Here is a 24,548-nt window from a genome sequence, read left to right on the forward strand (position 1 = left end):
AATACCTTCTTGATGTAAAATGATGTCCAATACATTGTCTTATAGTATTCATGCCTGTGGGAAGGGTACATTTGAACATAAGTAATTATGTTTTAGGGAATGATACACATGACCACAAACTGATTATAGAGGGCTGAGGTGTAATAGCTATGTTCTCTGGCCCAATTGGAGTGGGAGACTCTTTGAGGGCTGAGGTGTTAGCAGCTTTGGAAGGGGTGCAAAGGGCCAAAGAACTTAATGTCAAGAAACTGATTATAGAGGGAGATTCTGTGATTGTAGTGGACTGGTTAAAAGAAGACACCTCTAAGATGTGGAGCTACAGCAATGAAAAGAGAAAGTTTAAATGGCTGATCAAGGATATGGAAGTCCAGTGTACTTGGGTAAAGAGAAATGCCAATTCCTTTGCTGATGGATTAGCTAGGCAAGGGGTTAATAGGGATTCTGGGTCTCAGTTGTAATTGTTGAGTTTATCAGTTTGGGTGTGTTCCCGTACCTTGGGGAGTTAAGATTCCTTAGCTCCTTTTCTTTGTAATTTTATTTCATTTTAATGAAATCTGTGGTTATTGATAAAAAAGAAAAAAATAAGATACACATGACCACAAATATTTTTCGTATGTTTACATAATTGATTTGTCCTTAGTTTTTATTGGTATCAAAATTGAACATCTAGGAAATAGATAACTAGTGATTAATGATATATTACTTACATTAAAAATTAGCACTTAGCTCATCCCTTCTGTGTGCCAACCTGAAAGGAAAGGAAAAAGGAGGGAAGAAGAGGTAGGAATAAAGGGAGAAGAGGTCAAGAGAATAATTAGTCTCTCTCTTGACAATCAACCCTTTATATACTTCTATTCATTACTTGTTAAAAAATTACAACTAGCCAATTGCTAACAATATTGGTCAGTTGTTTTTTATTTTGATAAATGAAGAATTTATTGATGGAATAAACCACTGTTACAGAATACACTTGGAGAGGTACGAGCTGCAACTCTCCAACCCATCAAGAACTAAAAAGGATTACAATTGCCAATACAGATTTTCCCTATTTTCCCCTTGCTTGGCTAAACAATCAGCCATAGCATTTTTTTTATAGATAAAAATTCAATTGGTTTCATTAGAAGCAAATGATAAAGAGTCTGTTACAAGCATCCCAATATGAGGTGCAAGGTGCAGCCTCACTCATTAATACAGAAACATCATAAAGTTACAAGTGGGCCCAGGACAACTGATCCCTAGTTACTCCTTGTTTAGCTAGAGAATCAGCAAAAGCATTTGCCTCCCTCCCCACTCATTGTATACTTACATCCATCTGCTGAGTCATCCATTTGAATTTCTTAATTTCATTTCTGTAAGCCCAAAATCACTGAATCTAGGTTTTCTAGCCAACCCACCATCACCTTGGAGTCCCCTTCTATCATCAAATTTTCCAATAACAATCAGCCATAGCATTGGCATACCCATTGTATTCTAACATCCAAATTCCTCGTCAAGCATGTGAATCTTTTAAGTTCATTTTTTAAGCACCAAACTGTAGTATGTGGTTTTTGTAGCCACCCCACAACCACCTGAGAATTGCCTTCTATTAGTAGCTGCTCCACTCCTAGCTGTACAGAAAACTGTACTCCTTGTAGTGCAGCTAATAATTCTGCCCTCGTGGAGTCCCCCTCACCTAAAGGACCTGAAAACAGAAAAGAACAAAACTACTTTAATGCTACCCCTCAATCTGGAGCATATATATCATATAGTTCTACCTTGTTAAAAATATAGTCTATCCTTGATTGACCCAGGCTTTTGGTGAAAATATCAGCTATTTGGTCTTCTGATTTGATATATGCTGTGACAATATCCCCACTTGTTACTTTCTCTCTCACAAAATGGCAGTCAATTTCAGTATGTTTTGTTCTTTCATGAAACATTGGATTGAGGCAATATGTGCAGCAACTTGGTTGTCACAAAATAGCCGGATGGGTTGGCTAATTGGAATGTTTACTTCTTGAAGAAAATTCGTTAACCAAATCAATTTACAGGTAGCATGAGACATTGCCTTGTACTTGGCTTTGGCATTTCTCCTAGCAACTACACTTTACTTCTTACTTTTCCAAGTGACAAGGTTCCCATACAAGAAAGTACAATAGCCTGTAGTAGATTTTTTGTCCATTGGGGACCTTGCACAATTAACATCTGAATATCGCTCTAGAGGTAAGTCTCCCCCCTTTCTTTTACAATAATAACCCACAACCTGGAGCACCCTTTAAATATCTCAACACGCTCACAACACCATCCAAATGAGTAGTTGTGGGGTTTTGCATAAACTAAGCACTCCAACATTAAACAAGATGTCAGGTGTAGTGATAGTAAGGTAAATTAGCTTACCTACAAGTCTCCTATAGTCTGTTGAATCTTCTAACAACTTCCTCTAACTATCATTCATCTTCACATTAGGATCTATAGGAGTTTCCACTGGTTTGGATCCCAATAACCTGGTTTCCTCTAATACATCCAAAGCATACTTTCTCTGTAAGAGGGAGATTCCCTACTTTGATCTGGCAACCTCTATGGCCAAGAAATACTTCAATGTTCCTAGGTCTTTGGTTTGAAAATGTTGTTGTAGGAATTGCTTCAGTTTATTGATGTTGTGTACATCACTACCGGTAAGAACTATGTCATTAACATAAACTGCCGAGATCATCTTCCTAGAGGAGGTATCCTTGCTGAATACAAAGTGTTAAACAATGCACTATTTCAAACAAAAACAGCCTTTCTCAACTTACATACCTTATCAGACTCCCCTTGAGCAACATACCCAGGAGGTTGCTCCATATACACCTCGTCTTGAAGATCACCATGGAGGAAGGCATTCTTAACATCAAGTTGAAACAAGGACCAGTCAAAATGAGTAGCTAGAGAGATGAGCACTCATACAAAGCAATGTTTTCAAAACCAGACCAGACCAGATGGTCAGACTGAAAAACCGGGAACCACTTTTTGGCCAAAACCCATTGATTTGGTCAGTGAGCTGCTGACCCGGGCGGTTGAACCGTCGAACCATCGACCCAAACAACAGTTAAGGCTGTTTTTGTTTTTAATTTTTTTGTTAGAATGGGTTGTCTGTTTGGTCCGAACGGTCAGACCGTTTGACCTGGGAACCAGACCCCAGAACGGTTCCTTGTCCAGTCCTGTTTTAAAAACCTTGGTACAAAGCCAATTTTATAGGGATGGGGTTCCCAATTTCTCTTTTATCCACTCATTATATCCTTCTGATCCTTTCTTCATCTGACCCTCCTTAATGCACTTCAACTTACCTCTTCCAATAAGAGACACATCAATTGACTTACCATATATAGTTGGTACCATTGAGTTTCACTGTGGTCAACTGAAAATTCATTAGGCCTTATTGCACCACCACTGTAGGTTTAGGGTTACTACTTGATCAGGCCATGAGAAAGTGAAAAAGGATCACTACACATTTCTTGAACACAAAGGGAGCTTCACACACTAACAGTCCACCTATACACCACAAACTACCACTCACTTCATCACATTGAAGAGTAAACACAACTGCACCTACAACATCTACCAATATACTCCTCTTTGAACTGCTGAGTAGAGGAAGCTTAACAAACCATCACCAACTCACAAACAGCCACAACTTGAGGCATCAAAGCCTCTTTCCCAAAGGGACGATCCTTCTTGGTCCCTTCTTCCTCCTACAATGAGTAGAGAATGTTCTATACTTTCTAGTGCACAATGAATGGTGTTAACGGCAGTTGACTGTTAACTGTAGCAGTTGAGTGTTAACTACGGCAGTCAACTGTTAACAGTAGCAGTCGACTGCTTTAATGAGCAGTAGGCTCTGATACCATGTGCGCCAACCTGAAAGGAAAGGAAAAAGTGAAAAAAAGGAGGGAAGAAGAGTTAGGAAGAAAGGGAGCAGAAGTCAAGAGAATAATCAGTCTATTTCTCTTGACAGCCAACCTTTTATATACTTCTATTTATTACTTGCCAAAAGGTTGCAACTAGTCGACTGTTAACAATATTGGTTGACTAACAATGTAGAAACAAGGAAAAAGAACAAAACTACTTTAACACCTATCTAGTTAGTGCTTGTTTATTGTTCATTTGTTCTCTGTTTATATTTCTACTCTAGTAACTTTAAGGTTAGTTTTTGTGCAGATATGCTTCTGGATGATCTCCTCATTGCAGAAAATTCACCTATTCAATCTGAAATAAACTCACCTATCTTGAATTCTGAGAGAACTCTACCCATGACAAGTTCAAAATTGAATGCATCAAGTCCAAGTTCTCATGTTTCACCAACTTCGGATGCCTATGTACCACTACCTTCAGATGGAAGAATGGAGATCCCTTCAACTGGTGGCTTAAGGTTTTATACATTCTATAACTTGCTCTTGTATTTTTTTTTTGTTGTTTCTTAAAATTATTTTGACCTAGGATAGTTGTACAGAATGTGATGTTTTCATTTTTTACCAGCACGGACAAGAACTCTATTGAGAAGCTGGTGGAGGCTTCAGCTGCCGAGGCTGAGGCTGTTAGTTCTGTATGGCAAGCCATGAAGTTAGCATCTTCAGCATGTACAGAAGAAACTTCTGCATCAGACAGCAACTCACATGGTCCTGAGCACTCATCCGACGGTAGTGATAATGAGGTTGATGTCCGCCTTCACTCTAGAGCTGTATGTATCTTTTTTTCTCCTTTTATATCTGGAATTTATGTCAAGTTCAAGCTACAAAGACATAATGATTCTGATGTTACAGGTTGTAGTTGCAAAAGAGGCTTTTGGGAACTTGGGGGGTTTGGTAAGGCAGCTGTCCTTGGATCAGTTTGAAAATGAGAGCAGGCGAATGATCCCCACAAACAATGACCTGTCTTATCCTGCTAAAAGGGCCTTCTCTAGACAAAAGTCCCCTCAGGGATTGCACAAGAAGGTAAGCATTATTAGAATTCTAGACATGTTGTTTCTTATTTTATTAGTTACAGTTGGTTTATTATCACTTACTCTGTTGCAGATTATTTCTTTTTTACTTAGGCCACGAAACTGGAAAGCTCCAGCTAATAGGAACTTTTTTCTGGACACTTATGAAGTTGGTGAACTTTGCTATGCTGCTGAGCAGATCTTTATGCAGGAGCCCACAGTTCTGCAATTAAAGGCTCCAGTTAAAGTATTTGGTGATCTTCATGGACAGTTTGGTGATCTAATGCGCTTATTTGATGAATATGGATTTCCTTCAACTGGTGGAGACATAACGTGCGTATGATATTTAGAGTTTATGCCATTATTTTCAGTGTTTTGCATATTTGAAATATAGGAAACAAAGTGAGCTAGAATGGGATATTTACTGTTACTCAAGTCAAGTTTTAAAGTGCATATTTAGAACCAGAGAATGGTTGGGGATAGTCAATGGTTTCCCTGGAAAGGTGGATTTGAATTAGCACCTTTCATGGTAATAATTTTTAATATTTGGTCTTGGATGCAAGATTGATTTTCTTGTTCTGCTTGTGTACATTGTACAAATTCATGATTGACCCTTCATAGGGTTCTTGTGGGTTTTAGTAGTTCAGATAATTTCCCCATCAAATTAATAATTTGTTTGTAAGGTGGGACTGCAACACAATTGGAAAGGTGGATTTGAATTAGCACCTTTCATGGTAATAATTTTGAATATTCTTGGTCTTGGGTGCAAGGTTTTTTTTTTTTTTTTTGTTCTGCTTGTGTACATTGTACAATTCATAATTGACCCTTCATAGGGTACTTGTGGGTTTTAGTAGTTCATCTAATTTCCCCATCAAAATTAATAATTTGTTGTAAGGTGGGACTGCAACACCCTTGCAAGATCTTGAGTAGGAAAGATGGTAATTTTATAAAATTAATATCCTATCAATTTTGTGTCTCTTTTAATGTACATAAGTACTGTAGATCCATTAAGTAAGAGAATGCAGATTTGAATGGTAAAATCTTGGGCTGACAAGTATGAGAATGCAAGTATGAGAATGCAATTTTGTGTACTTGTGAAGGGTACCCTACTCTAATTTTATCCTATCAATCATCTTGAGTAGGGTACCCTTCATAGGGTACTTGTGATGTCATCCTTTTATATTTAACCTTTATATCATTTCTTAGAGTCATTGCTTGGTGTAATGGTAAAATCTTGGGCTGACAAGTATGAGAATGCAGATTTGAATGAGCACAACCACTTTGTACACAATATGCTAAAAATTAGGTAATACTGTAACTGCCATTTTATAAATATCATTTTTTTTTTGTTTATCTCTTGTCAAAATTAGTTTAGCTTTTAGAGTACATTTTTTTGGGTAAATTGCTGAAACCTCCCTTGAAGTTTCTAACCGTTGCTGAAATCTCCCTTGAAGTGTGGTAATTGCAATCACTTCCCCTGCTGAATTTTCTAGGACAGTTGCAAGTAAATCCCTCTGTCAGAATCTTCTAACAAGAGGCACAGAAATGTCCAAAATACCCATGCAATTACTATTGAGGCTGGTTTCTACAGGAAACAAATACAAACTATATTAACAAAAAAAAAAAGAATTTAAAGTTGCAGCTTTGCCTTTGAACAATTGATATGTAGGGAAAATTTGAAAAATAAATCAATTTCAGAAAAGAGTTCGGAACGGTTTGGGGTAGCAATTCTTCTGAAGAGAAAATTTGGAAAATAAACACTTTGGCCAAAATAACTGCATGGGTATTCTGGACATTTTCATGCCTCTTTTTAGAGGATTCTAATAGAGGGGATCTACTTGCAACTATGTCAGAAAGTTCAGGGGGGAGGTGATTGCAATTATCAAACCTTAGGGGATGTTTCAGCAACAACTAGAAACTTCAGGGGAGGTTTAAGCAATTTACCCTTTTTGTAGTATGATTTGTTGAAATGCACCACATACATAATTCTAGAAGTGTTTATGCTAGAAAGTATATTCTAGAAGTTCCCATTTGCAATTTCTGGTGTCATGTTAGGTATGGATCATGTCTATGCATGTGTCTCGGTATCATAGAAACTAACATGGGTTAAGCTATTGACAATGATCTGAATACTCACAATTTGATAGAGGATATTGCCCTTTAGAGTGGAACTGGATTCATTGATCCTATACAGTTAGTAAAGCTTTGTTTGGTTCAGTTGTTTTGTTTTACCTTTGTCCTAAGAAACACTAACTAACATTTAGATAAATTTCATTGACATTATGTTTCTTACTCTTTCACTTCAACTAGATGAAACTTTGTTTTACACATTTTAGTTCTTATACTATTATTAGTGTTGATGTGGTAGGTACTCTCCACTTGGTAGAATAATTTTGGCTGTTTTCAGTTATGATTACAAATTTTGATTGATGGTACGTTTGGTGTCTTCATGGAATTATGTTTTCAGCAACCACTAAATTTGACATTTCAGGTATATTGACTATCTGTTTTTGGGGGATTATGTTGATCGTGGACAGCACAGCTTAGAGACTGTAACCTTACTTCTAGCTCTCAAGGTAAGTTTGTTCTGTTTCAAGTAATAAAACTAAAATTTTAATATTCAGGGTGCACCTTTTGTTGACTGCATTGACTTTTTGTCCTTGGACCTGATTGTACAGATTGAATATCCTGAAAATGTTCACTTGATTCGTGGGAACCATGAAGCTGCTGACATAAATGCACTTTTTGGTTTTCGTCTTGAATGCGTTGAGAGAATGGTACTGACATATTTATGCGCTTCAGTGTTGAAAGCTAGTCATACTGATCTGAGATGGTGTTTGTAGGGGGAGAGTGATGGGATATGGGCTTGGACTAGGTTCAATCAGCTTTTCAACTTTCTTCCACTTGCCGCACTTATTGAGAAGAAAATTATTTGCATGCATGGTGGAATTGGGAGGTCCATACATTCTGTGGAGCAAATAGAGAAACTTGAAAGACCTATAACAATGGATGCTGGATCTATCATTCTAATGGACCTTCTATGGTATGATTAATTTTGTCCACCCACACATTGGCACTCGTCTTTGTGTTTGGATTGCCTAAATACAAATGTTTGCTATGATATACAGGTCTGATCCCACAGAAAATGATAGTATAGAGGGTTTGAGACCAAATGCTAGGGGACCTGGTCTTGTCACTTTTGGGGTATGTGGTCTTTCAATCTGTCAAACATGTATGAAAAGCATCATTACCAAAATATTCTATTATATCAACTATCACGATGTATTGCTTCTAGATTATTTTTTTCCATGCAAAAATGTTCAAGGGCAAGTTTCATCATTGATACTAATATGCATACAATAATACAACAAATGACTGAGAAATGAAGGTGTAGCATTTAATTTAAGTCATTGCATATTGTTCTCTATTTTACACTAGATAATGACATAGAGATGCCTGAGATTGGCTGTTGAAACTTATTGTCTATGTAATATAGAGATGAAAGTCCTTGGGACAACTTATTGTTTCTCAAATTGGCCAATAAAATGAGGCTGGACCTGGACAATGTATAACATGCTCAGGGTCAGGTTCATCCTTTGCTCAATGAAAGGGAGCATGATTTTCCATGTTAATACTAATATTTTATCAAGATGAACATTCCACATAAAGAATAATTTTAGAAGGAAGATTAGGTGATCAAATCCATTTCCAAGGAAGCATCCTCACCCCCAACCAAATAGAAGGATTACTTGGTAGTAAAACACCCTCTGAGAGCCATTTGTATTTTGTATACACATCATTCCAGCAAAGCCTTGTCTTTTTCTCATTATTCATAGAAGACATGACAAGATTTACTGATTTAGACAAGTGGATGTGAAGTGGTTTTTGTAGTGGGTTGTTTATTTTCTTAAGTTGATTTTCTAGAAACAAAACATGCAGAATATTTTTCACAAAATATATGTTCTCAGAAGTTATACCATTGGTTTATTGGGTTTTCTTCTTTGCATTTGTGCATGCAAAGTAGATCTGTGCGTTATTGTCGGTGGTATAGGACCATTGCCCAATGCTGGTCCCAGCTACCTAGGGACTGGGGAGGGGGGCCTTTCCCAATGACAATGGTATCACTCTTTTTTCTTTGTTTTTCTCTTGATATTTCTGTACTTTTAAAATCCTACAGCACTCAATGAAATTGACAGTCCATAGCCACTAATATTATCTCATTCTCTTAATATTATTATACCGTCATGAAATTAATATTTCCTTTCTTAGGATTGCACAAGCACATCTAAAGCTTTCACCATTGTAAGAATCTTCACTGCATTTTTATGGAGCATATTGTAATTTTTTTTTATCATGTTAATTGCAGCCTGATCGGGTCACAGACTTCTGCAAGAAAAATAAACTACAGCTAATCATAAGAGCACATGAATGTGTTATGGATGGTTTTGAACGGTTTGCTCAAGGACAGTTGATAACACTTTTTTCTGCAACCAACTACTGTGGTAAGCAAAGGAAGTTTGGAATTCTATGCCCCTTTATTTTGCATCAATATGCAAAACTTCCATGCTGAATTGATAACTGCATCAGGGACGGCAAACAATGCTGGAGCTATACTGGTGGTTGGTAGAGGATTGGTCGTGGTTCCAAAATTGATTCATCCCTTACCACCTCCTCTACAGTCACCAGAAACATCTCCAGAGCATGTCTTAGATGAAACATGGATGCAGGTAAGATTTGGTTAGAATTATTCATTTTTCATATTGGAAGCTGACTGGAGGCTGGACATGATAAGACTCATACCATCTTCCTGTACATTTATGGGCCCCTACAGGAACTCAACATTCAAAGGCCACCAACTCCAACACGGGGTCGGCCACAGCCTGACCTTGATCGAAGCTCACTTGCATATATATGATTTGACACCTACAGAGCTGTTTTTCCTTAAACGCCATATTATGGTGCCTCTTATTTGATGCTGGAATCAATACATTCATCTGTAATGCTGCTAGGTTCAATATCTAGCAGAAATTTGGTACCACACAACTTCATTTTGTAACTTATGCAGAAACATACAAACATAGAAGATACGTCCTTGACAAACTTACACAGATTGCCTGAGAAAGTTGGAAGAGCAAGCTATTTACTCGGTGATGATTATCCATTTGTCAATCTGCTCGTGTAATATCTGTACAACTTGAAAACTGTGCAAGAGATGGTGAAATGTATTTCCGGCCAATGGAGTCAATAGCACAATTAGAAGCAGCTGTCTAATTATTGTGTACTGTAATGTAAATTAGTTTCTGCCTTCCATTTGATTATATGTTAATTTTTTTCTGGATGAAATATCATAATTGATTACATTCTGAAGCCTTTTGGTGATGATTCCTTGTTCTAATAATAATTGCCACCAAATGGGAAAATTGGTGCTGCAGCTGTAAACATGTTTATTCTTCTATATTTGCCATATTTTTTTTATTGTAGAAAAAGGCATAATTGGGGTTATCTCATGCTTTTTGTTTTGTTTTCCAGCCTCTTTTCTTTCTTTCCCCCTTTTCTGTTGCATTTAATTATCTCTGCAGGATGGCTTTTGGGTACTGAATTTTGATGTATCATTATTTTCAAAGGGCAACGCTATAGCATGGCATTGAAAACAGATTTACATTGTTCCGCTCATGATTTAAGCAAGGTTCAAAGTATCACTATTACAAAGAGCATTGGAAAAATCAATTTTAAGCATCTGAATGGCCACTAATTTTTTTTCTTGTTTTTTGTGAAAAAATGGCCTAGCTTCGGTGCCATCTCCCCTCTCACACCTTACATTCTGACTTTCTGTATTTAATGCTGATACTTGCCTTTTAGTTCTACAAGTTAAACCGAAACAGGGTTGTAGAGAGAAAGAGAGATTGTCAATTAAGAAAACCACCAAAATCTATAAACCATTTTTATTCTAACAAACAAGAAATTAGGTCATTAAAGGGTGTTCGACAAAATGGATTTGTTTTTGAAAATAAAAACGGCCGTCACATCAACAAAAACAAAACCAACCATCTGTCGAACACTCCCTAGGTAAGCCGATTAGATTCCCACCGCCATGAGAATCCAACGATACAATGCTTATGATTTATGAAAATACCCTTGGAAAGTCTTTTAAGAGAATACTCTCAAGGAGTCGGATATGTAGAGGGAAGAAAGATGGTTAATGGGATTTTGGTTTCCATTGATCAAGAATTTCATGTTCTTTTTTCAGCATTGTGGGAATCAAGGAAAGTTTATTTTCCTGGGTATCATTTACTCAGGAAAGTGATAGCATCTCCTAGGTGGGTAAATAACTTTCCCACATAAGGGGAAAGTTGCCAATATTTGAATGGGACAAAAATGCCCCTTTTAATAATGAATTTCTATGGCTAAGATGGTCATTGCTTTATTTACCTGAGAAATAAAAGAACATGGATAAATACACTTACCTGAATAAGTATTTTCCAAGAAAAACTTACCCGGATAATTGTATTTACCTGGATAAACAACTTACCAAGCGAATGGGAGATTTGTCTTGTTGAAGTTCAACAGACTTTTGGAACTTGACAGCTGGAAAAACCATATTGTTTTGTTGAGTTCTGGAACTTCAACAGATTCCTGAAATAAATTCGTTTGTATTGTTGAACTTCAACAGGCTTATGGAACTTGGAACCTCAGCAAGACTTGGCCCAAAGAGAAACCCATACACACCCTCTTATTTTCCTTTAAACCAGAAACGTGGAAGAAATGAGGAATCCCGAACACTTCCATGGCTATGTGGTTCTTGTTCTTGAAGAGTGTAGTGCATGTTTTAAAAATTTAAATGAACAGTTAAGGATACTTTTGTCCTTTACATACGTTTGAAAGGTCAACAAGCCATATATAAGTAGTTTTTGAAACCATGGTTTTTAAAAACGAACCGGTCAGGGGTCTGGTTACCAGTTCGAACAGTCCGATCGTTCGACCTGAACAGCCAGCTCGTTTTGACAAAAAAAATAAAAAAAACAATATTAAAAAATTGGAAAACAGTTCAAATCGTTAATTGGCCGGTTCAGCGGTTTGCTAACCAAAATCAACGGTTTTGAGGGAAAAAGCGGTTTTGAAAGAAAACGGGTAACCAGTTCCCGGGTTTTCGGGTCCAACCATCCGGTCCAGTCCGGTTTTGAAAACAGTGTTTGAAACTATTAGTTTCCTCAACTCTCAGGGCATATATAAGTAATTAACCCAAAAAGAAATATGATCGAGGGATTAGACAATTAGCTCCAAGTTTTGTATATCTGTATTAGGATCTCTGTTTGTTAGACATCTAACCTAAAGCCTCCAAAGTCTGTCAAAGGCTAAAAGTAGGGGCTACTTACAGAGAAAAAGGAGAGAGGGGAAACTGAAGGGAAAAACGTCTATATCATACCAGGAGTAAGAGGGGTAAAGGAGCTAATATAGTAGCTTTTCATTTTTTTTTTGCTTCCATGTTCTATTTTAGATGGAACACATTCTGATCTATTGGTAGATTTGGTTAGGTAGCGTTTGTGGTTTCTTCCTAAATACGTGCTTTCTGCAGCGTTCGAAGATGCTGTCATATATCAAATCGAATTGCACTCCTGCTCTTTCCCGATTCACAATGAAAAGTATGTGATCAGCTTCCACAATCTTGTAGTACCTGCATTAGGCCAGCCAGATACCCAACAGTAAATAATCTCCTTCAAATTATAGCTATTTTTCAGACAATAATCTCTCTTTTCTTCTGATATTTGACAATAATCTCTTCTTTTCCAAAAAGAAGAAAAAAAAATCTGTTTGCTAAGGACATGGGGAGGTTGATACTTTGAAATTAGCCTCTAAGAGTCTTTAAGTCACCATGACCAATGATGCCAAATTATCACATAATATAGTATTTAAGAATATTAAAGTGAATGTGTTAAACAATCACATTTTGAGCTGACCAATTTTTACCATCTTACAAAATGTCATCTAATTTGAATTCTATTCGAATCCAAATATAAATAAATCAAATTTGGACCTAGGTATTATCCAATTTGATACAATCCATTTTGAATTCTTCAGTAGGATTCTGAATCCTGTAAATATAGATGCATAAACTGTATCCCTTACACCACCAGTGATGTTTATACATGCCAATGACTAAAAATCCTGAAGACCTTAACTAATACAAGAACTATGGTTGTTATGAACCATTATTTTGGCCTACCATTACTCCCATGTTTTGATCGCTGCTAAGTTTAGACCATTATTTCAACATTTCCAAAAAAAGTTTGCCAAGTCAAACTAAAAAAAAATCTGCATTATAAACTTAATACCAAGTTTTAAGGAAACATTGGAAGAGTGGTAGAACTTATTACAACTGCTACATAATGATAAAAAAATGGTCTAGTCTCCCCTGTTAAGGTCAATCTTGTATTTTAAACTTGGTTGATCCTAAGATAAGACCTTGAGGGTCCCAGGACTTAATTATCTAACACTAACACCTAACTGTTGGTCATAAACTTGACAATGAAGATGGCAACAGTGATAATGATGCCATTAATGATCATTAAGAAAGACATAAAAATCATAACAAAAGCAGTTGTGGAGGATGGGAGAATTTATGAATGATCATGAGTGCAATGGTGATGACAGCAACCAATTATGTGCATAACTGTGTTATTCCAAATGTAAACAATTTCATGACATTAGAAAGAATAACATACCAGATGCCCGGCTGCAGAGGCTGGCATTCAGAGTCATTTACAATAAAACGGCTGGGATGTTCAATGGGGATCCGGGGGTGTGTCATGGATATAGTGTTAAGTGCTCCATCGTTGTCCTGCCAATCTTCATCCCTACACACATTTTAATTTTTAACAGCAGAGAACAAGACAAAAACTGGCTTGTATAAAACAACTGCTGGGAGATAGATATGCATTTAGAGGAACCAAAATATAGGCAAGGAAAAACTGACCCACCGATATCCTTTATAAGGAGGAGGGACGTCTGGAGGATGTCTCCACTGGCTCATCTGCAATACTCTGATGAAAAGCATGGGATGAATGCCAAGTATGCCGGAAGGGACGGTGATCCCCATGATTTTCCTTGTTCGCTTGGTGGCATAGCTGAAGTAGAATGTGTTTGGAAAGGTGTTGATTTGGGAGTTGAGTCGTATTGATCCTTGAATTGTGAGGTCTGGGAGAATCCAATCTCCTGAAGCAAAAGGACCCGCATTGCCTAAGAGGCAATCCAGAAGACCTGAAACTCCCATGTGCTTCCAGGACATGTTGAAGTGGTCGAACCCAAAATTGTAGTAGGCCTTCAGCCATGGAATGTCAATCCAATCGTAGAGTATGACACCCAAGCGACAGATGTGGAGCAGACAAACGGGCTTCATTGCTCTTCCATCGTCTGGCCTGAAAACAAGTTTTGAACTCAAAAGGTTTTGGAGATGACATCCATGAGAAAGAAAACTAGGCTCTGAACGAAACTCACTGCATCCCATCTAGGTAGGTTCTTGTTGTACCATTGAATGCGCCGGATAATGCAGTTACGCTCAAAACCCAGTTCTCAGAAGTGTTCTCATATCCTTTGAAAGCCTGAAATTATAAACAAATATGTGTTCAATAATCACAGCTCTAAAGACCCACAATCCATGATTTTCCTTTTCTTTCTTTGGTCTGAGCATTAAAATGGGCTAACCTTGTCTGCCAGCATTTGCTGCAATACACGAACCACCTGGGCTCCAGATGAATGTCCAACAAAGTGAATGGGATGGTCTTCATCCCAGTCAGGGTAATGCCCTGCACGCCCAACACAAGATTGAACCAGAAAAAAGGAAAAAAAAAAACACTTGATTTAACACAGATGAAGCAAAGCATTGAGATTGATCTTCCAAACCTTGCTCATAAACCCTTCCAAACTGCGAATGCCCAGAAGCTTTACTGTGTTCTTCTCCATAATCAACTTGCCCGCCTTTCAGATAATAAAACAATTCGCGAGCCCTGAAAGCATTAGAAATCTTTAACTCCTGCGACGAATATATAACAAACAATGAAGGTCTAAGGAGAAGGCCAAGGATGCAACCTTAGTCATGATTAGCTTCAAAGCTTCAGGCACCCACCTATCATATATGCTGGTTAAGGAACCCAAGTCAGGAACCAAAACTCTTTCATCCTTCTTCTCTGCTCCCGCAAAATACGACAATCCTCCTAATCGCTGTATAGCCCATAGAAGAAACAGAAATGAACAAAATAAATAAATAAATAAATTTCCCATTAAAAGAAACAGAAATTATATGTCCTGGAAGAAGAAAAAATGGTGACCCAGTTCATCAAATTCACAGTACATCTCACATACCCCTTTCCCAAATCCGAAGATCCCATGAATCAAGACAATGGGAGGTAAACCATCATTATTAGTTGCTGCCCGAGGTTCCATCTCTTTGATATTTACATTAGGTCTAAGACACTCATTTAGAGCCTGTGAGATGTCTGAAGCCACAGCTATGCTGAATATGTAAAGCCCATACACCAAATGAACCATAGAACTCACAAAGAGCTCCACCAATTGGAGCGCTGCAATCCACAAGCGAATCATCGGAAACCACCCTGTTCTTTTTTTCTCCTTGAAATGAAATGAAGAATATCAGAGCCCTCTTCTTCTTTCTTTCAATTTGAAGAAGGAAGAAGGCTCTTTTCCTACAATGACACCACCCCCAGGCCCCAGCACCACCCTTCTTGATCAAAAACCTTTTTTTTTTTTTTTCAAATTTCTTTCACCCCACAAATGGAGGCCTTCTATAAATAATTCCCCCTCAACCTTTTTCCAAATGTGGATGGACCCTGTACTACTTGTTCTTCATTCTTGTCCTCAAAGCCAATCACGGACTCCTGTTAAAAAAAAGGCGGTGGTGTCGGTGCCACGTGTATTCCAAATCTTTGGGACCCACCAAATTTGGCTAATTATCTATCTAGACCCCAAAATCCAAAATAACCGTATTATGCTTTATCCGTTTATTAAATGGGCCGTAAGCGGCTTGTTCGGAGGCTGGAACTAGAAGGTTCTTTCTTTACAACCAGGTTTCAAGGTTGAAACCCCGTCCACCCTTTTATCCATTTCTGAAACTTCGCTCTTTTTCTATTCATTTTCCAGCGCAAATGGATGGACAATCATGTCGTCTTTTACCAAACACTTGGGTCTATATATTTGATCATTTACAGACATTGCTTCCTTCAGTGGTATTCAATTATTTGCCTTTTTTATTGTACAGATAATCATCCTTGTAGAATCTCCTGTCCCCATTCCAACTCTTTACGTTTTGGGCATCATTAGTTCATTACCCAAAAGAAAAAGAATTTGTAGTGCCTTCATTTTAAGATTGGTCGGGAATGCAAGAAACAAAAGTATAAATAAATAATCATATCATACAGTTTATTAAGGAAGTATTTTATAGTGTGGATAAGAAATCGATGGGTATGAACTGATTCACGCCACACCCTACGGTAGGGATCAATCCATAACACACCACGGTCCACAACTATTTTGAATTGTGGATAAATTGTGTGGACTAGACCAATCCACACTCATGGTAGCGTTCTGTAGGTGTGGTATGGACTATACTTTTTGATTTCATGTATCTCATAAACATTTTATGAGAGATCTACACAATCGATCATAAATATCTAATTTTTACATTTTATATTATAAAAAAATTGAAAAAAAAGCATCAATATGTAGATAACAATTGCATTTTTTAATAACTAAAAAATATTATTTTAAATATTAAAAAAATAAAAATTAATATTTTAAATATTATTTTATTGATAAAAAATATTAAAAAGTTAATATTTAAATAATGAAAAAAGAGTTGAGAAGGAAAACTGTCGAACTTGTGCTAGAATTAACATTTAAAATTAATATTTTGTTGATAAAATATTAAAATTTAAAACTTAAAATTTATTAAAAGATTAAATAAAATGAGAGTAATTGAACCAATGTAACACATGTGCGTTACACTGAAACCTTCTCACAAACTGCCCACACCATAGTATGAACCATCCACGAGAAAATACTATGAACAATAAATTGGGGTGTGGTCCGTCCCTATCCACACTATTTTGTGGATGGGGACCATCCACACATAGCAGAACAACAATATCTTACCATGGACAGGACCAAAGCGGTCTCATCCACGATATTTACATACTACTGAATGCCACCCAAAATTCGCCAAGTGTGGGGATGAAATAGTCTAATGTTAAATTTGTATATGAATACATCTTTTGATCATGGATAAGAAAGGAAGAGCAGGTTTAGGGTAAGCAATGCTCTTTGCTGACAATCAACTAGTTACAGCAGTAGGATACAAGACAGTGAAGGTGAATTAAGGGCTATGATATATGGCTTGCAAGCAGAAATGGAAAGAAGAGTTGGAGTAAATATGTTTTCAGATGCACAATAGATGGTCAAGAAGGCAAGCAGTTTGACTATTAATGGACCATTTTTTTTTTATTAAGTTTTAGTCTTTTAGTTATGTAAATAGGGATCAAACCATCAAACCAGACTATTTAGATCAACATTTGTGATAAATAGGAGAATCTACCTTCCGGCTACTAATTAGGGGTGGACACAAATCTAGTGTTCCCTCTCAGGTCATAAAAAAGATCGATTCAACTTGGTTTAAATTGAGTTTCGAGAGCTCAAGTTCAATACAGCAAATGAGCCAAGTTTGAGCCTAATTAAGTTCGACTCGTGAGACTAGTGAGCTTGCATATATGATATATAATATTTTTAGTGTTATATAATAACAAATAATTATATATAATTTTAATTTTTGTATGTAATTTTTCTTTATCTTTTATATGAAATTTGACTCACTAGCTAAACTTAAACATATGAGCTTTTGAGTTAAGCTGAATTCAAGCTCATGTCTTTAGCTTGAATCAAGCTCGAAGTCAAATTTGAGTATGATTTTTTTATGCCAAGCCAATCTTCAATAGCTAGATATTAGATATTCAGCCCACTTCAGCTTGAATTTACCCCTAATGGTCACCCTGAAACTATTGTTGCATCGGATTAGAGTGTATGGGGATGGGGATCCAGTGATTTCCAATTTGAATGGTAGCCCCAAATTCATTAAGAAATAACTATAATGTCTTGGCTGAAAACCAATAATCAATTTGCATCTGATTAGTCAAGAAAAAAAGAAAATATTATGAAAAATTAAAAATACCAAAGATATTGTGCATGCCTTATTGCCTACAATTAAGTATATTTTAATGTTAAACAATTTTGAAACCTTTCATAAAAAGGATATTTAAGTTTGATTCATTAATACTTAAATTCAAATAAAATATAAATGTTAAATACTATCCAATTAGATTGAAGTAGACTATATTTAATCTAACTTATGGGCATCTTTAATCAAATCGGATTCAAATCGAATTTGGAGAAATGGATATCACACACAGAGGGGGTTTAAGGAAGAGAACAAGGTTCAAAGTATCGATACGTATCGACCTGATACATATTGTTCTGGGACCCCTCCGATACACCTCTACAGTGGGTGTATTGGGTGTCTGACCGGTTCAGGGGGTGGAGGAGCGCTAAACCAGCCCCCTGAACTGGTTTTAAAAAAAAATAAAAAAAAAAAGTACCGATTCGCCCAATACGCCCCTTAGAAGAGAGAACACTAATAAGGATTGCTTATGCCTTAGAAAAGTGTGTTCAACCTTATTTACTCTAATTGATGTTGGTACTTGGTAGGTGACCCGCCAATAGGTCTTCAATTAGAATGTCAAAACATGATTCATGTAATGGATATAGTTAGGAAAAGGTACAGATGAATGAATTAGAATGTCAATTCATGTAATGCTTATGCCCTACAGCCCTAGGGGATGTCATTTGGGCCAATCGCATTCGAGAGGGCAACTTCAACACCAACTCTCAACCGTTCATGGGACGATGGGGCCTTGGGGAAGGGGCTCAGACAACCTACTGGTTCCAAGTTACGTACACCACCTAACCAGAGACTCCGTGGGAGGGTTGTTCACACGAGAAGCGTGGTTTGTCCAAGTAGCCACATCTCTGATGATGCTTTGATCTCAACTGCTTTACATTCCTGTAACTGTAAGAACATCGTGGTTAGCTCTCAGGACAAGTGACACATTTGGATGACCTTTTTCATGTCTAATCCAAAGGTTAGAAGTTTAGAACCACCCCCTAAATCTTTGTTTTTTGGACAAGGAAGTTGGTTTTTTCTCTACTCCATAATTTCTTATCAAGTGACTTCTGAATGCAACTATCGTACGCATGTAATGTGACTTCAAAAACTGCACATTCATTCCATCCTGCGGTAACTGGAACATCAGATTTATACCCTCCCCGCCTCCCTTCACACCTTATAGGCTATACTATGAGACAGGTTATTTTAATTGCCTATTTATATGATACATAGTATAGCACTATAGCTACTGGCTTCAAAAAAAGAGTATATGGCTTACAAAAAAAGGAAAGTAGTTCCCCACCACTTTGGTCCCTCTACAGTGTCAAAACAGTGACTACTATTGTTGCTACATCAAAAATAAAACGTAGATGAGATATACTTCTTTTTGCTTGCTGGACACCTGCCAAAAAAAAGCCTTCCATTCAGCTTCAGATGGTGCTTGTGTTGATGAAATGGATCCTGCTGCTGCAATCTGAAAGTTGTGGCAAGCACAAGATCGGAACACAATCACCCAGCAGTCAGACTTAATAATAACATATGCTGTTACTGCTCAATTTTTAGACTGCATAAATGACCCATCCACATATAACCCAAGTAGGCTGTTTGCTAATGTTGTGAATTTTTTTATTCCTGCAATCCCATGTCAGCTGGAGAGCAACAACCATTTGTTCCATAAGTTTACTTGTTATATGTTTTGGCTTGTCATGCTGCAACTGTTGTAGCCAATCATGGATAACAATATGAGCCTACTTAGGAGCTGTTGCTTGAAATCAATATTCAGGGCAAATCAAACTGTTGTGGCATATGCACAAGTAAAGAATAGATGATGGCTGGTCAATCATGGTATTTGAAATGGAATTTAACAAGTCCTTTGTTTTAGTTGGTTTGCAACGGTGCTAATATATTAATACATGGTTTCGTTTACCAAACTAGGGTAACAAAAGAAAGTCCTGAATTTTTAGGGCCATGTTGGATGCACAATTGTTTCTACTATGCAAAATATTGAACCCAATCATCTCATCTACAGGAATGAGATGAGGCATGCTGGTAATTTCCTGTTCTCCTCCCCTCCCTCCCCATCCACCTATAGGAGTCCAATTCTCAGAAGGCAAGGCCTTTGGACTCTAAGTTTTGATGGAAGTGCTTCAGGCAACCCTGGTGCTGCTGGCATAGTAGGAGATGAAAGGGATGAAAATGAGAACATCTGCTGGGTGTATAGTGAGCCAATAAGCATAGCAGATTAGGTATTCAGAACCTCTCCATTGAAGGCAATTCAGCAAACACTATAAAATGGTTAGGAAAACAAGAGACTGGGCCGTGGAGACTCAGTCACTCTGACGGAGGCAAGGGATTTACCGACTGCTTCTAATGTAAACCTGATTTGTATTCCAAGGGAATTTAATGCTCTTACAGATAGACTAGCAAAATTAGGTGCTCTGTTAGAAGATTTGTACTCCGATAAGCTTCCTCCTGTATAATTCCTAAGGATCTGATCCCTGCTTTTGTTTTTCTTTTCTTTATCTTTGTACACCTTTTTGTGTACCCTTCTCTTTTCTTAATGAAATCAGTTGCCTTTCTCTCAAAAAAAAAAAAATCATTCATATACAGATTCTATTGACATAAAAAAAAAAGTGTAAAATAATAGCTTAAGGATTGAAAGAAAAAGTTATACTCCTGCACCTGTATCCATGCTATACAGATGGAGATGCAAGACACAATTCTGCAATTTCAATACTCCAGGAATGGTTCGACCAACATCCATTGGTGACAAATTCTAGGGCATTGGTGGTGGAAAAATGGATGAGTATGGAGAAATTACAGCCCCCTGTAAGAATTTCTTAGAATTATTCGAGTCAGGACTCCAACAGATCTCACTCATGTTAGGTGTCTCAACAAATACCATGGTGAACTCCCCCACCTTCTCAATTTTACCTCTCTTTCCAGCTCTCAATCCAAGATTGTCTCGATTATAAGAAAAAATGCCATTGGTCAGACGGATTATATCACCTGGCTGGAAGGCATCACATTCAATCCCCCATAACTGAAAGTGAACAGCAGCAGTTTCATCTGCAACTAGTGCTAGGCTTGTTTTCCGTTGACCCTCCACCATTATCTTTCCCTGATCCAGCAACATGAACTGTGTGCTAATAGTATTTAGAGCTGCTGGGACTATTTCCTTCAGAGAGCATTCTTATTCTTGCTTGAGATTCTCAGAACCTAGCAAAATTAAGGTTATTAGTACAGTAGCAAAATTGGACTGAAATCAATACATTATTCCAACTAGCAACAGTATAAGAAAAACTGCTAGTTAAAATCATTTTTCTGTGAAAGAATATAGGACAATATGCCTCTTAATGGTTTTTTTTTTTTTGACAGCTTCTTAATGAGATTGAAATTGTGAAATCCAAATGGTGAAACTCTAAAACAGGACCTTTGCAAATCACATGGAATTAAATAATCTAATTATGCACTTGAGCAAGTTCATAAGATAGAGATGTCAATAAAGAAAAAAATGAAGTTATTTATGATTTTGCCTGAAGGATACATGTCCAATAAAAAACACAAAAACCTTCCATTTTTTAATAGCATGCACCCCCCCACGTTTTAGGCACAACTGAACAGTTTGATTGAACACTGTAGAAATAAAAAGACTGAAGTTTTTGGAATGTCACAACAATGATTACCCTGCAAGCTCAGAATGAAGGTATATACACTTCAAGCAATTCACTGGGAAATTTTGCAAATATCTTCATAGTCAACCGCTTGGAGGACCCTGCCATCATATATACCCTTCTCTATTTGTACCTTGGCACAATAGTTATCAGTATCCACTGACAGCAGCCTCGCATTTGATCCACGATAAGCTCCATTGACTATTCTTACAAGACCACCAATTTGTGGAATCACTGTTTCGAGCTCTTCCTGATCAACTCTTAGTACATGCTTGCTATCAAGCATCTCAATTTCTCCAACATACTTGTCTATCACCTTAATGACCTTTCCCTTCTGCTTATAATAACCCTTCTGAACCAAGGCTTTGCTCATGACCTTGACAATAATTCCCTCACATAACCAGTAATCCTTTCGATTACTTCTCTCCTTCGCCTTCTCCTGTTCTTTCATCAGCTCATCCAGAGCCGACCCACCACCACTTTTCCCTGAATTGACATCAGTTTTGCTTCTCTTCTCATTCTTCTCCGTTTCGACATCTTCAAAAACCACTTTTGAGCTCTGAACACCCTCTCTAGTAGCAGGTTTGGAAGATGAACCAAGAGAAAACGCAACCTTCCCTCCAGGCTCTAAATTCGGCTGCAGCAATGCCTCTGGATCAGATGACCCCGCCTCACTCGCCGACACCATCTGCTCCGCCCGTTCAATCTGTTTCCTGATTGCCAACTCCTGTTTCTCCTCCTCTGCAACGTCCGACTTGAGCCGCTTGTTCTTGAGACGTTCCTTGAAGAGGGTCTCAGAATCTCGATCAATATAAGTCATGAACCACCCCTTTGGTGTCTCTTCAACCTTGCACTTCCCCGTCTGACCAAGGTACTTGACGAACTCCGTCAGGGTAGCCCACTGGGTGGAGTTCATGTGGACATGGTGACGATCGGAAATGTACTCATTATAGACAACAGTCGCGGCAACGCGACTGAATCGATGGCTGCGCTTAACGTGTTCAAGGAAAGTCCGCTCAAACTCTTCAGAGTAACCATCGACGATTCGATTAGGGTTCTGGCCGAAGACCTCCATCTGCCGCCGGTGGCTCTCGCTCATGCAGTGGCACTTGAAGCCGTTCTCGTCTCGGCATTGTTTCTGGCACATCTGGCAGTACCATCGGAGCTTCTGGAGCCCTTTCGCCTTGATCCGATTGGCTATTGCCTTCGGTGTGAGAAAATCGTTCTTCCCCATTCCCCGATTGGGCCGATTCAGAGATTCAAAAACAGATGAGGAAGATAGAATTTGCTTGGTCCTTCCTCAATTCAAAGCTTCAAACTCTTGAGTAAAGATCACAACATATAAAGATAGGAGGAGAGGAGGAGCGTAAGACTCAAATTCTAGCCACCGATTTCCATACTCTTCTTTTATTTCACCCAGTTTTGGGCTTCGTGGCTAACATTCCCCTTTAATTTCCTTTTCATACAATCAACTTTCGGGTTGTAATTCTGTAATGTAAAAATCCACAAAAGATATGAATTCAGGTTTTTAGGGTTTCTTGGTTTGAAGAATAAAAGAAGGTTAAAAAAAGGATAAAGAGGGACATTAACAAACAAACAAAATTAGTTAAATCAAATCCGGTATTGACCAAGAAAAGAAAAGCAGGAAACAATTCCAGACTACTTAATCGGGGAATTAGAGCTGAATCTGACTACAAGCAGTAGTATACAAGTAAGTAATTCAGAGAGGAAGGAGCAAGATGCATCCAGCAATAATCTTGATGATGGTTATTGTTTCAAGTTGGAACTTAGAACTTGGAACTTGCCTGGGTGGTTTTATGTGGCTTCTCTCGATCTCCACTGCTTGATTCCCTTCTCGATATATATAACGAATGCAATCCTCCATTAGTTTTCGATGATTGAATAGATTTGCATGGGATGATGGTTGGGTTAGTGATTTTTTTTGTGAAGTCTGAATGTGAATGTTGTTTTTAATTTTGAAAATTATGAAATATAAAATTTTAATTTATATGTCAGAGTGTTTATTTATCTTTTTGTGGGTATTATTGGAAAACAAAAAATTGTATAATTATATTTTAGACAAGAGATAATAGAAAACAAACAACTATTTTTTTTTTGAGGTTTAATTTGGAAAAAATACAAACAGTGCAAATACATACAGATACTCTATATATTTGTATTTATACTTTTTCCAAATTGAGTCTTAAAATTAAAATATTACTTTTAAGATATAAGAGTTAAGAGGAAACGAATAGATTCGGCCCGCTCAACAGGTTTTAGTTTTAAGAAAATTAGTTTGAGATTTATAGGTGTGTTTGGCATCAATGCCCTTTCATAAAAAACAGCACCACATCACCGCCAATCTGAATTCTGTTTTCATTGGAAAACAGTGCTTAGTTGTTTTTTCCAAAAATGATTCCTCAAATCACATCTTGGAAATCAGAAAAGTCACTATTTTCAGTTTTTTTCTTTTTTTTTGGATAACATTTTTGGTTTTTTCTACCATTGCTATCAACAAATATGTGTTTAGTCCTGTTGGTGTTTATTGCTTTAAATAATTATTGAAAAACTTTATTTTAAACATTTTTTTTTACTTTAAACGTTTCTTTTTTTATTGTTTGGTTGAGCATAATTTTAAATTTTTTTAATTTTCACCTCAAAATTAATACTCCGTAAAGCATGTCACATAAGTATTTCATTTCAAAGCGTTAGGAAA

General features: G+C 37.3%; 4 protein-coding genes across 5 annotated transcripts in view; 1 reads left to right on the plus strand and 3 right to left on the minus strand.

Moving 5' to 3' along the window:
* LOC104588409 (serine/threonine-protein phosphatase BSL1) overlaps window positions 1–10,438 on the plus strand; it is a 40,912-nt gene extending 30,474 nt beyond the window's left edge. Inside the window, exons 11-21 of the mRNA XM_010246322.3 lie at window positions 4,177–4,387; window positions 4,495–4,696; window positions 4,779–4,949; window positions 5,031–5,269; window positions 7,428–7,512; window positions 7,615–7,713; window positions 7,780–7,979; window positions 8,065–8,140; window positions 9,303–9,438; window positions 9,524–9,663; window positions 9,768–10,438. Coding sequence (XP_010244624.1) covers window positions 4,177–4,387; window positions 4,495–4,696; window positions 4,779–4,949; window positions 5,031–5,269; window positions 7,428–7,512; window positions 7,615–7,713; window positions 7,780–7,979; window positions 8,065–8,140; window positions 9,303–9,438; window positions 9,524–9,663; window positions 9,768–9,851 — 1,643 coding nt within the window. The 3' untranslated portion in view covers window positions 9,852–10,438. The remainder of the gene's footprint in view (window positions 1–4,176; window positions 4,388–4,494; window positions 4,697–4,778; window positions 4,950–5,030; window positions 5,270–7,427; window positions 7,513–7,614; window positions 7,714–7,779; window positions 7,980–8,064; window positions 8,141–9,302; window positions 9,439–9,523; window positions 9,664–9,767) is intronic.
* A 1,762-nt stretch (window positions 10,439–12,200) lies between these two features.
* On the minus strand, window positions 12,201–15,708 carry LOC104588410 (uncharacterized). The gene is made up of 8 exons (XM_010246324.3): window positions 15,293–15,708; window positions 15,057–15,151; window positions 14,834–14,937; window positions 14,636–14,736; window positions 14,429–14,532; window positions 13,912–14,349; window positions 13,657–13,788; window positions 12,201–12,608 (listed from the first exon to the last, which is right to left on the minus strand). Exons 1-8 carry the CDS (start codon window positions 15,530–15,532, stop codon window positions 12,449–12,451), a joined length of 1,374 nt encoding a protein of 457 aa, XP_010244626.1. The 5' UTR covers window positions 15,533–15,708; the 3' UTR covers window positions 12,201–12,448.
* A 5,066-nt stretch (window positions 15,709–20,774) lies between these two features.
* Window positions 20,775–21,736, minus strand: LOC104588413 (uncharacterized). The gene is made up of 2 exons (XM_010246327.2): window positions 21,730–21,736; window positions 20,775–21,350 (listed from the first exon to the last, which is right to left on the minus strand). The coding sequence occupies exons 1-2, from the start codon at window positions 21,734–21,736 to the stop codon at window positions 20,935–20,937; spliced, it is 423 nt and encodes a 140-aa protein (XP_010244629.2). The 3' UTR covers window positions 20,775–20,934.
* LOC104588411 (KIN17-like protein) lies at window positions 20,775–23,808 on the minus strand. Of its 2 annotated transcripts, XM_088901977.1 has the most exons (3): window positions 23,638–23,808; window positions 21,845–23,320; window positions 20,775–21,377 (listed from the first exon to the last, which is right to left on the minus strand). In XM_088901977.1, the coding sequence occupies exon 2, from the start codon at window positions 23,064–23,066 to the stop codon at window positions 21,885–21,887; it is 1,182 nt and encodes a 393-aa protein (XP_088758103.1). In that variant the 5' UTR covers window positions 23,067–23,320; window positions 23,638–23,808; the 3' UTR covers window positions 20,775–21,377; window positions 21,845–21,884. The 2 variants fall into 2 exon arrangements, with proteins under 2 accessions (XP_088758103.1, XP_010244627.1); XM_010246325.3 differs by lacking the exon at window positions 23,638–23,808 and having other exon boundaries at window positions 21,845–23,631.
* Between the last annotated feature and the right edge of the window lie 740 nt (window positions 23,809–24,548).

Source organism: Nelumbo nucifera, chromosome 3 (genome assembly GCF_055504915.1).
Source record: "Nelumbo nucifera cultivar China Antique chromosome 3, China Antique-T2T, whole genome shotgun sequence".
NCBI lineage: Eukaryota > Viridiplantae > Streptophyta > Magnoliopsida > Proteales > Nelumbonaceae > Nelumbo > Nelumbo nucifera.

Bases quoted from the DNA above. Each gene is read 5' to 3' on its own strand.
- LOC104588410 (XM_010246324.3), bottom strand. From the start codon at position 15,532: ATGATTCGCTTGTGGATTGCAGCGCTCCAATTGGTGGAGCTCTTTGTG. The intron at 14,938-15,056 runs GTGGGTGCCTGA...TAATGCTTTCAG, and splicing joins TTAACCAGCATATATGATAG to GGCTCGCGAATTGTTTTATT. The intron at 13,789-13,911 runs GTGGGTCAGTTT...AAATGTGTGTAG, and splicing joins CCTCCTTATAAAGGATATCG to GGATGAAGATTGGCAGGACA.
- LOC104588411 (XM_088901977.1), bottom strand. From the start codon at position 23,066: ATGGGGAAGAACGATTTTCTCACACCGAAGGCAATAGCCAATCGGATC.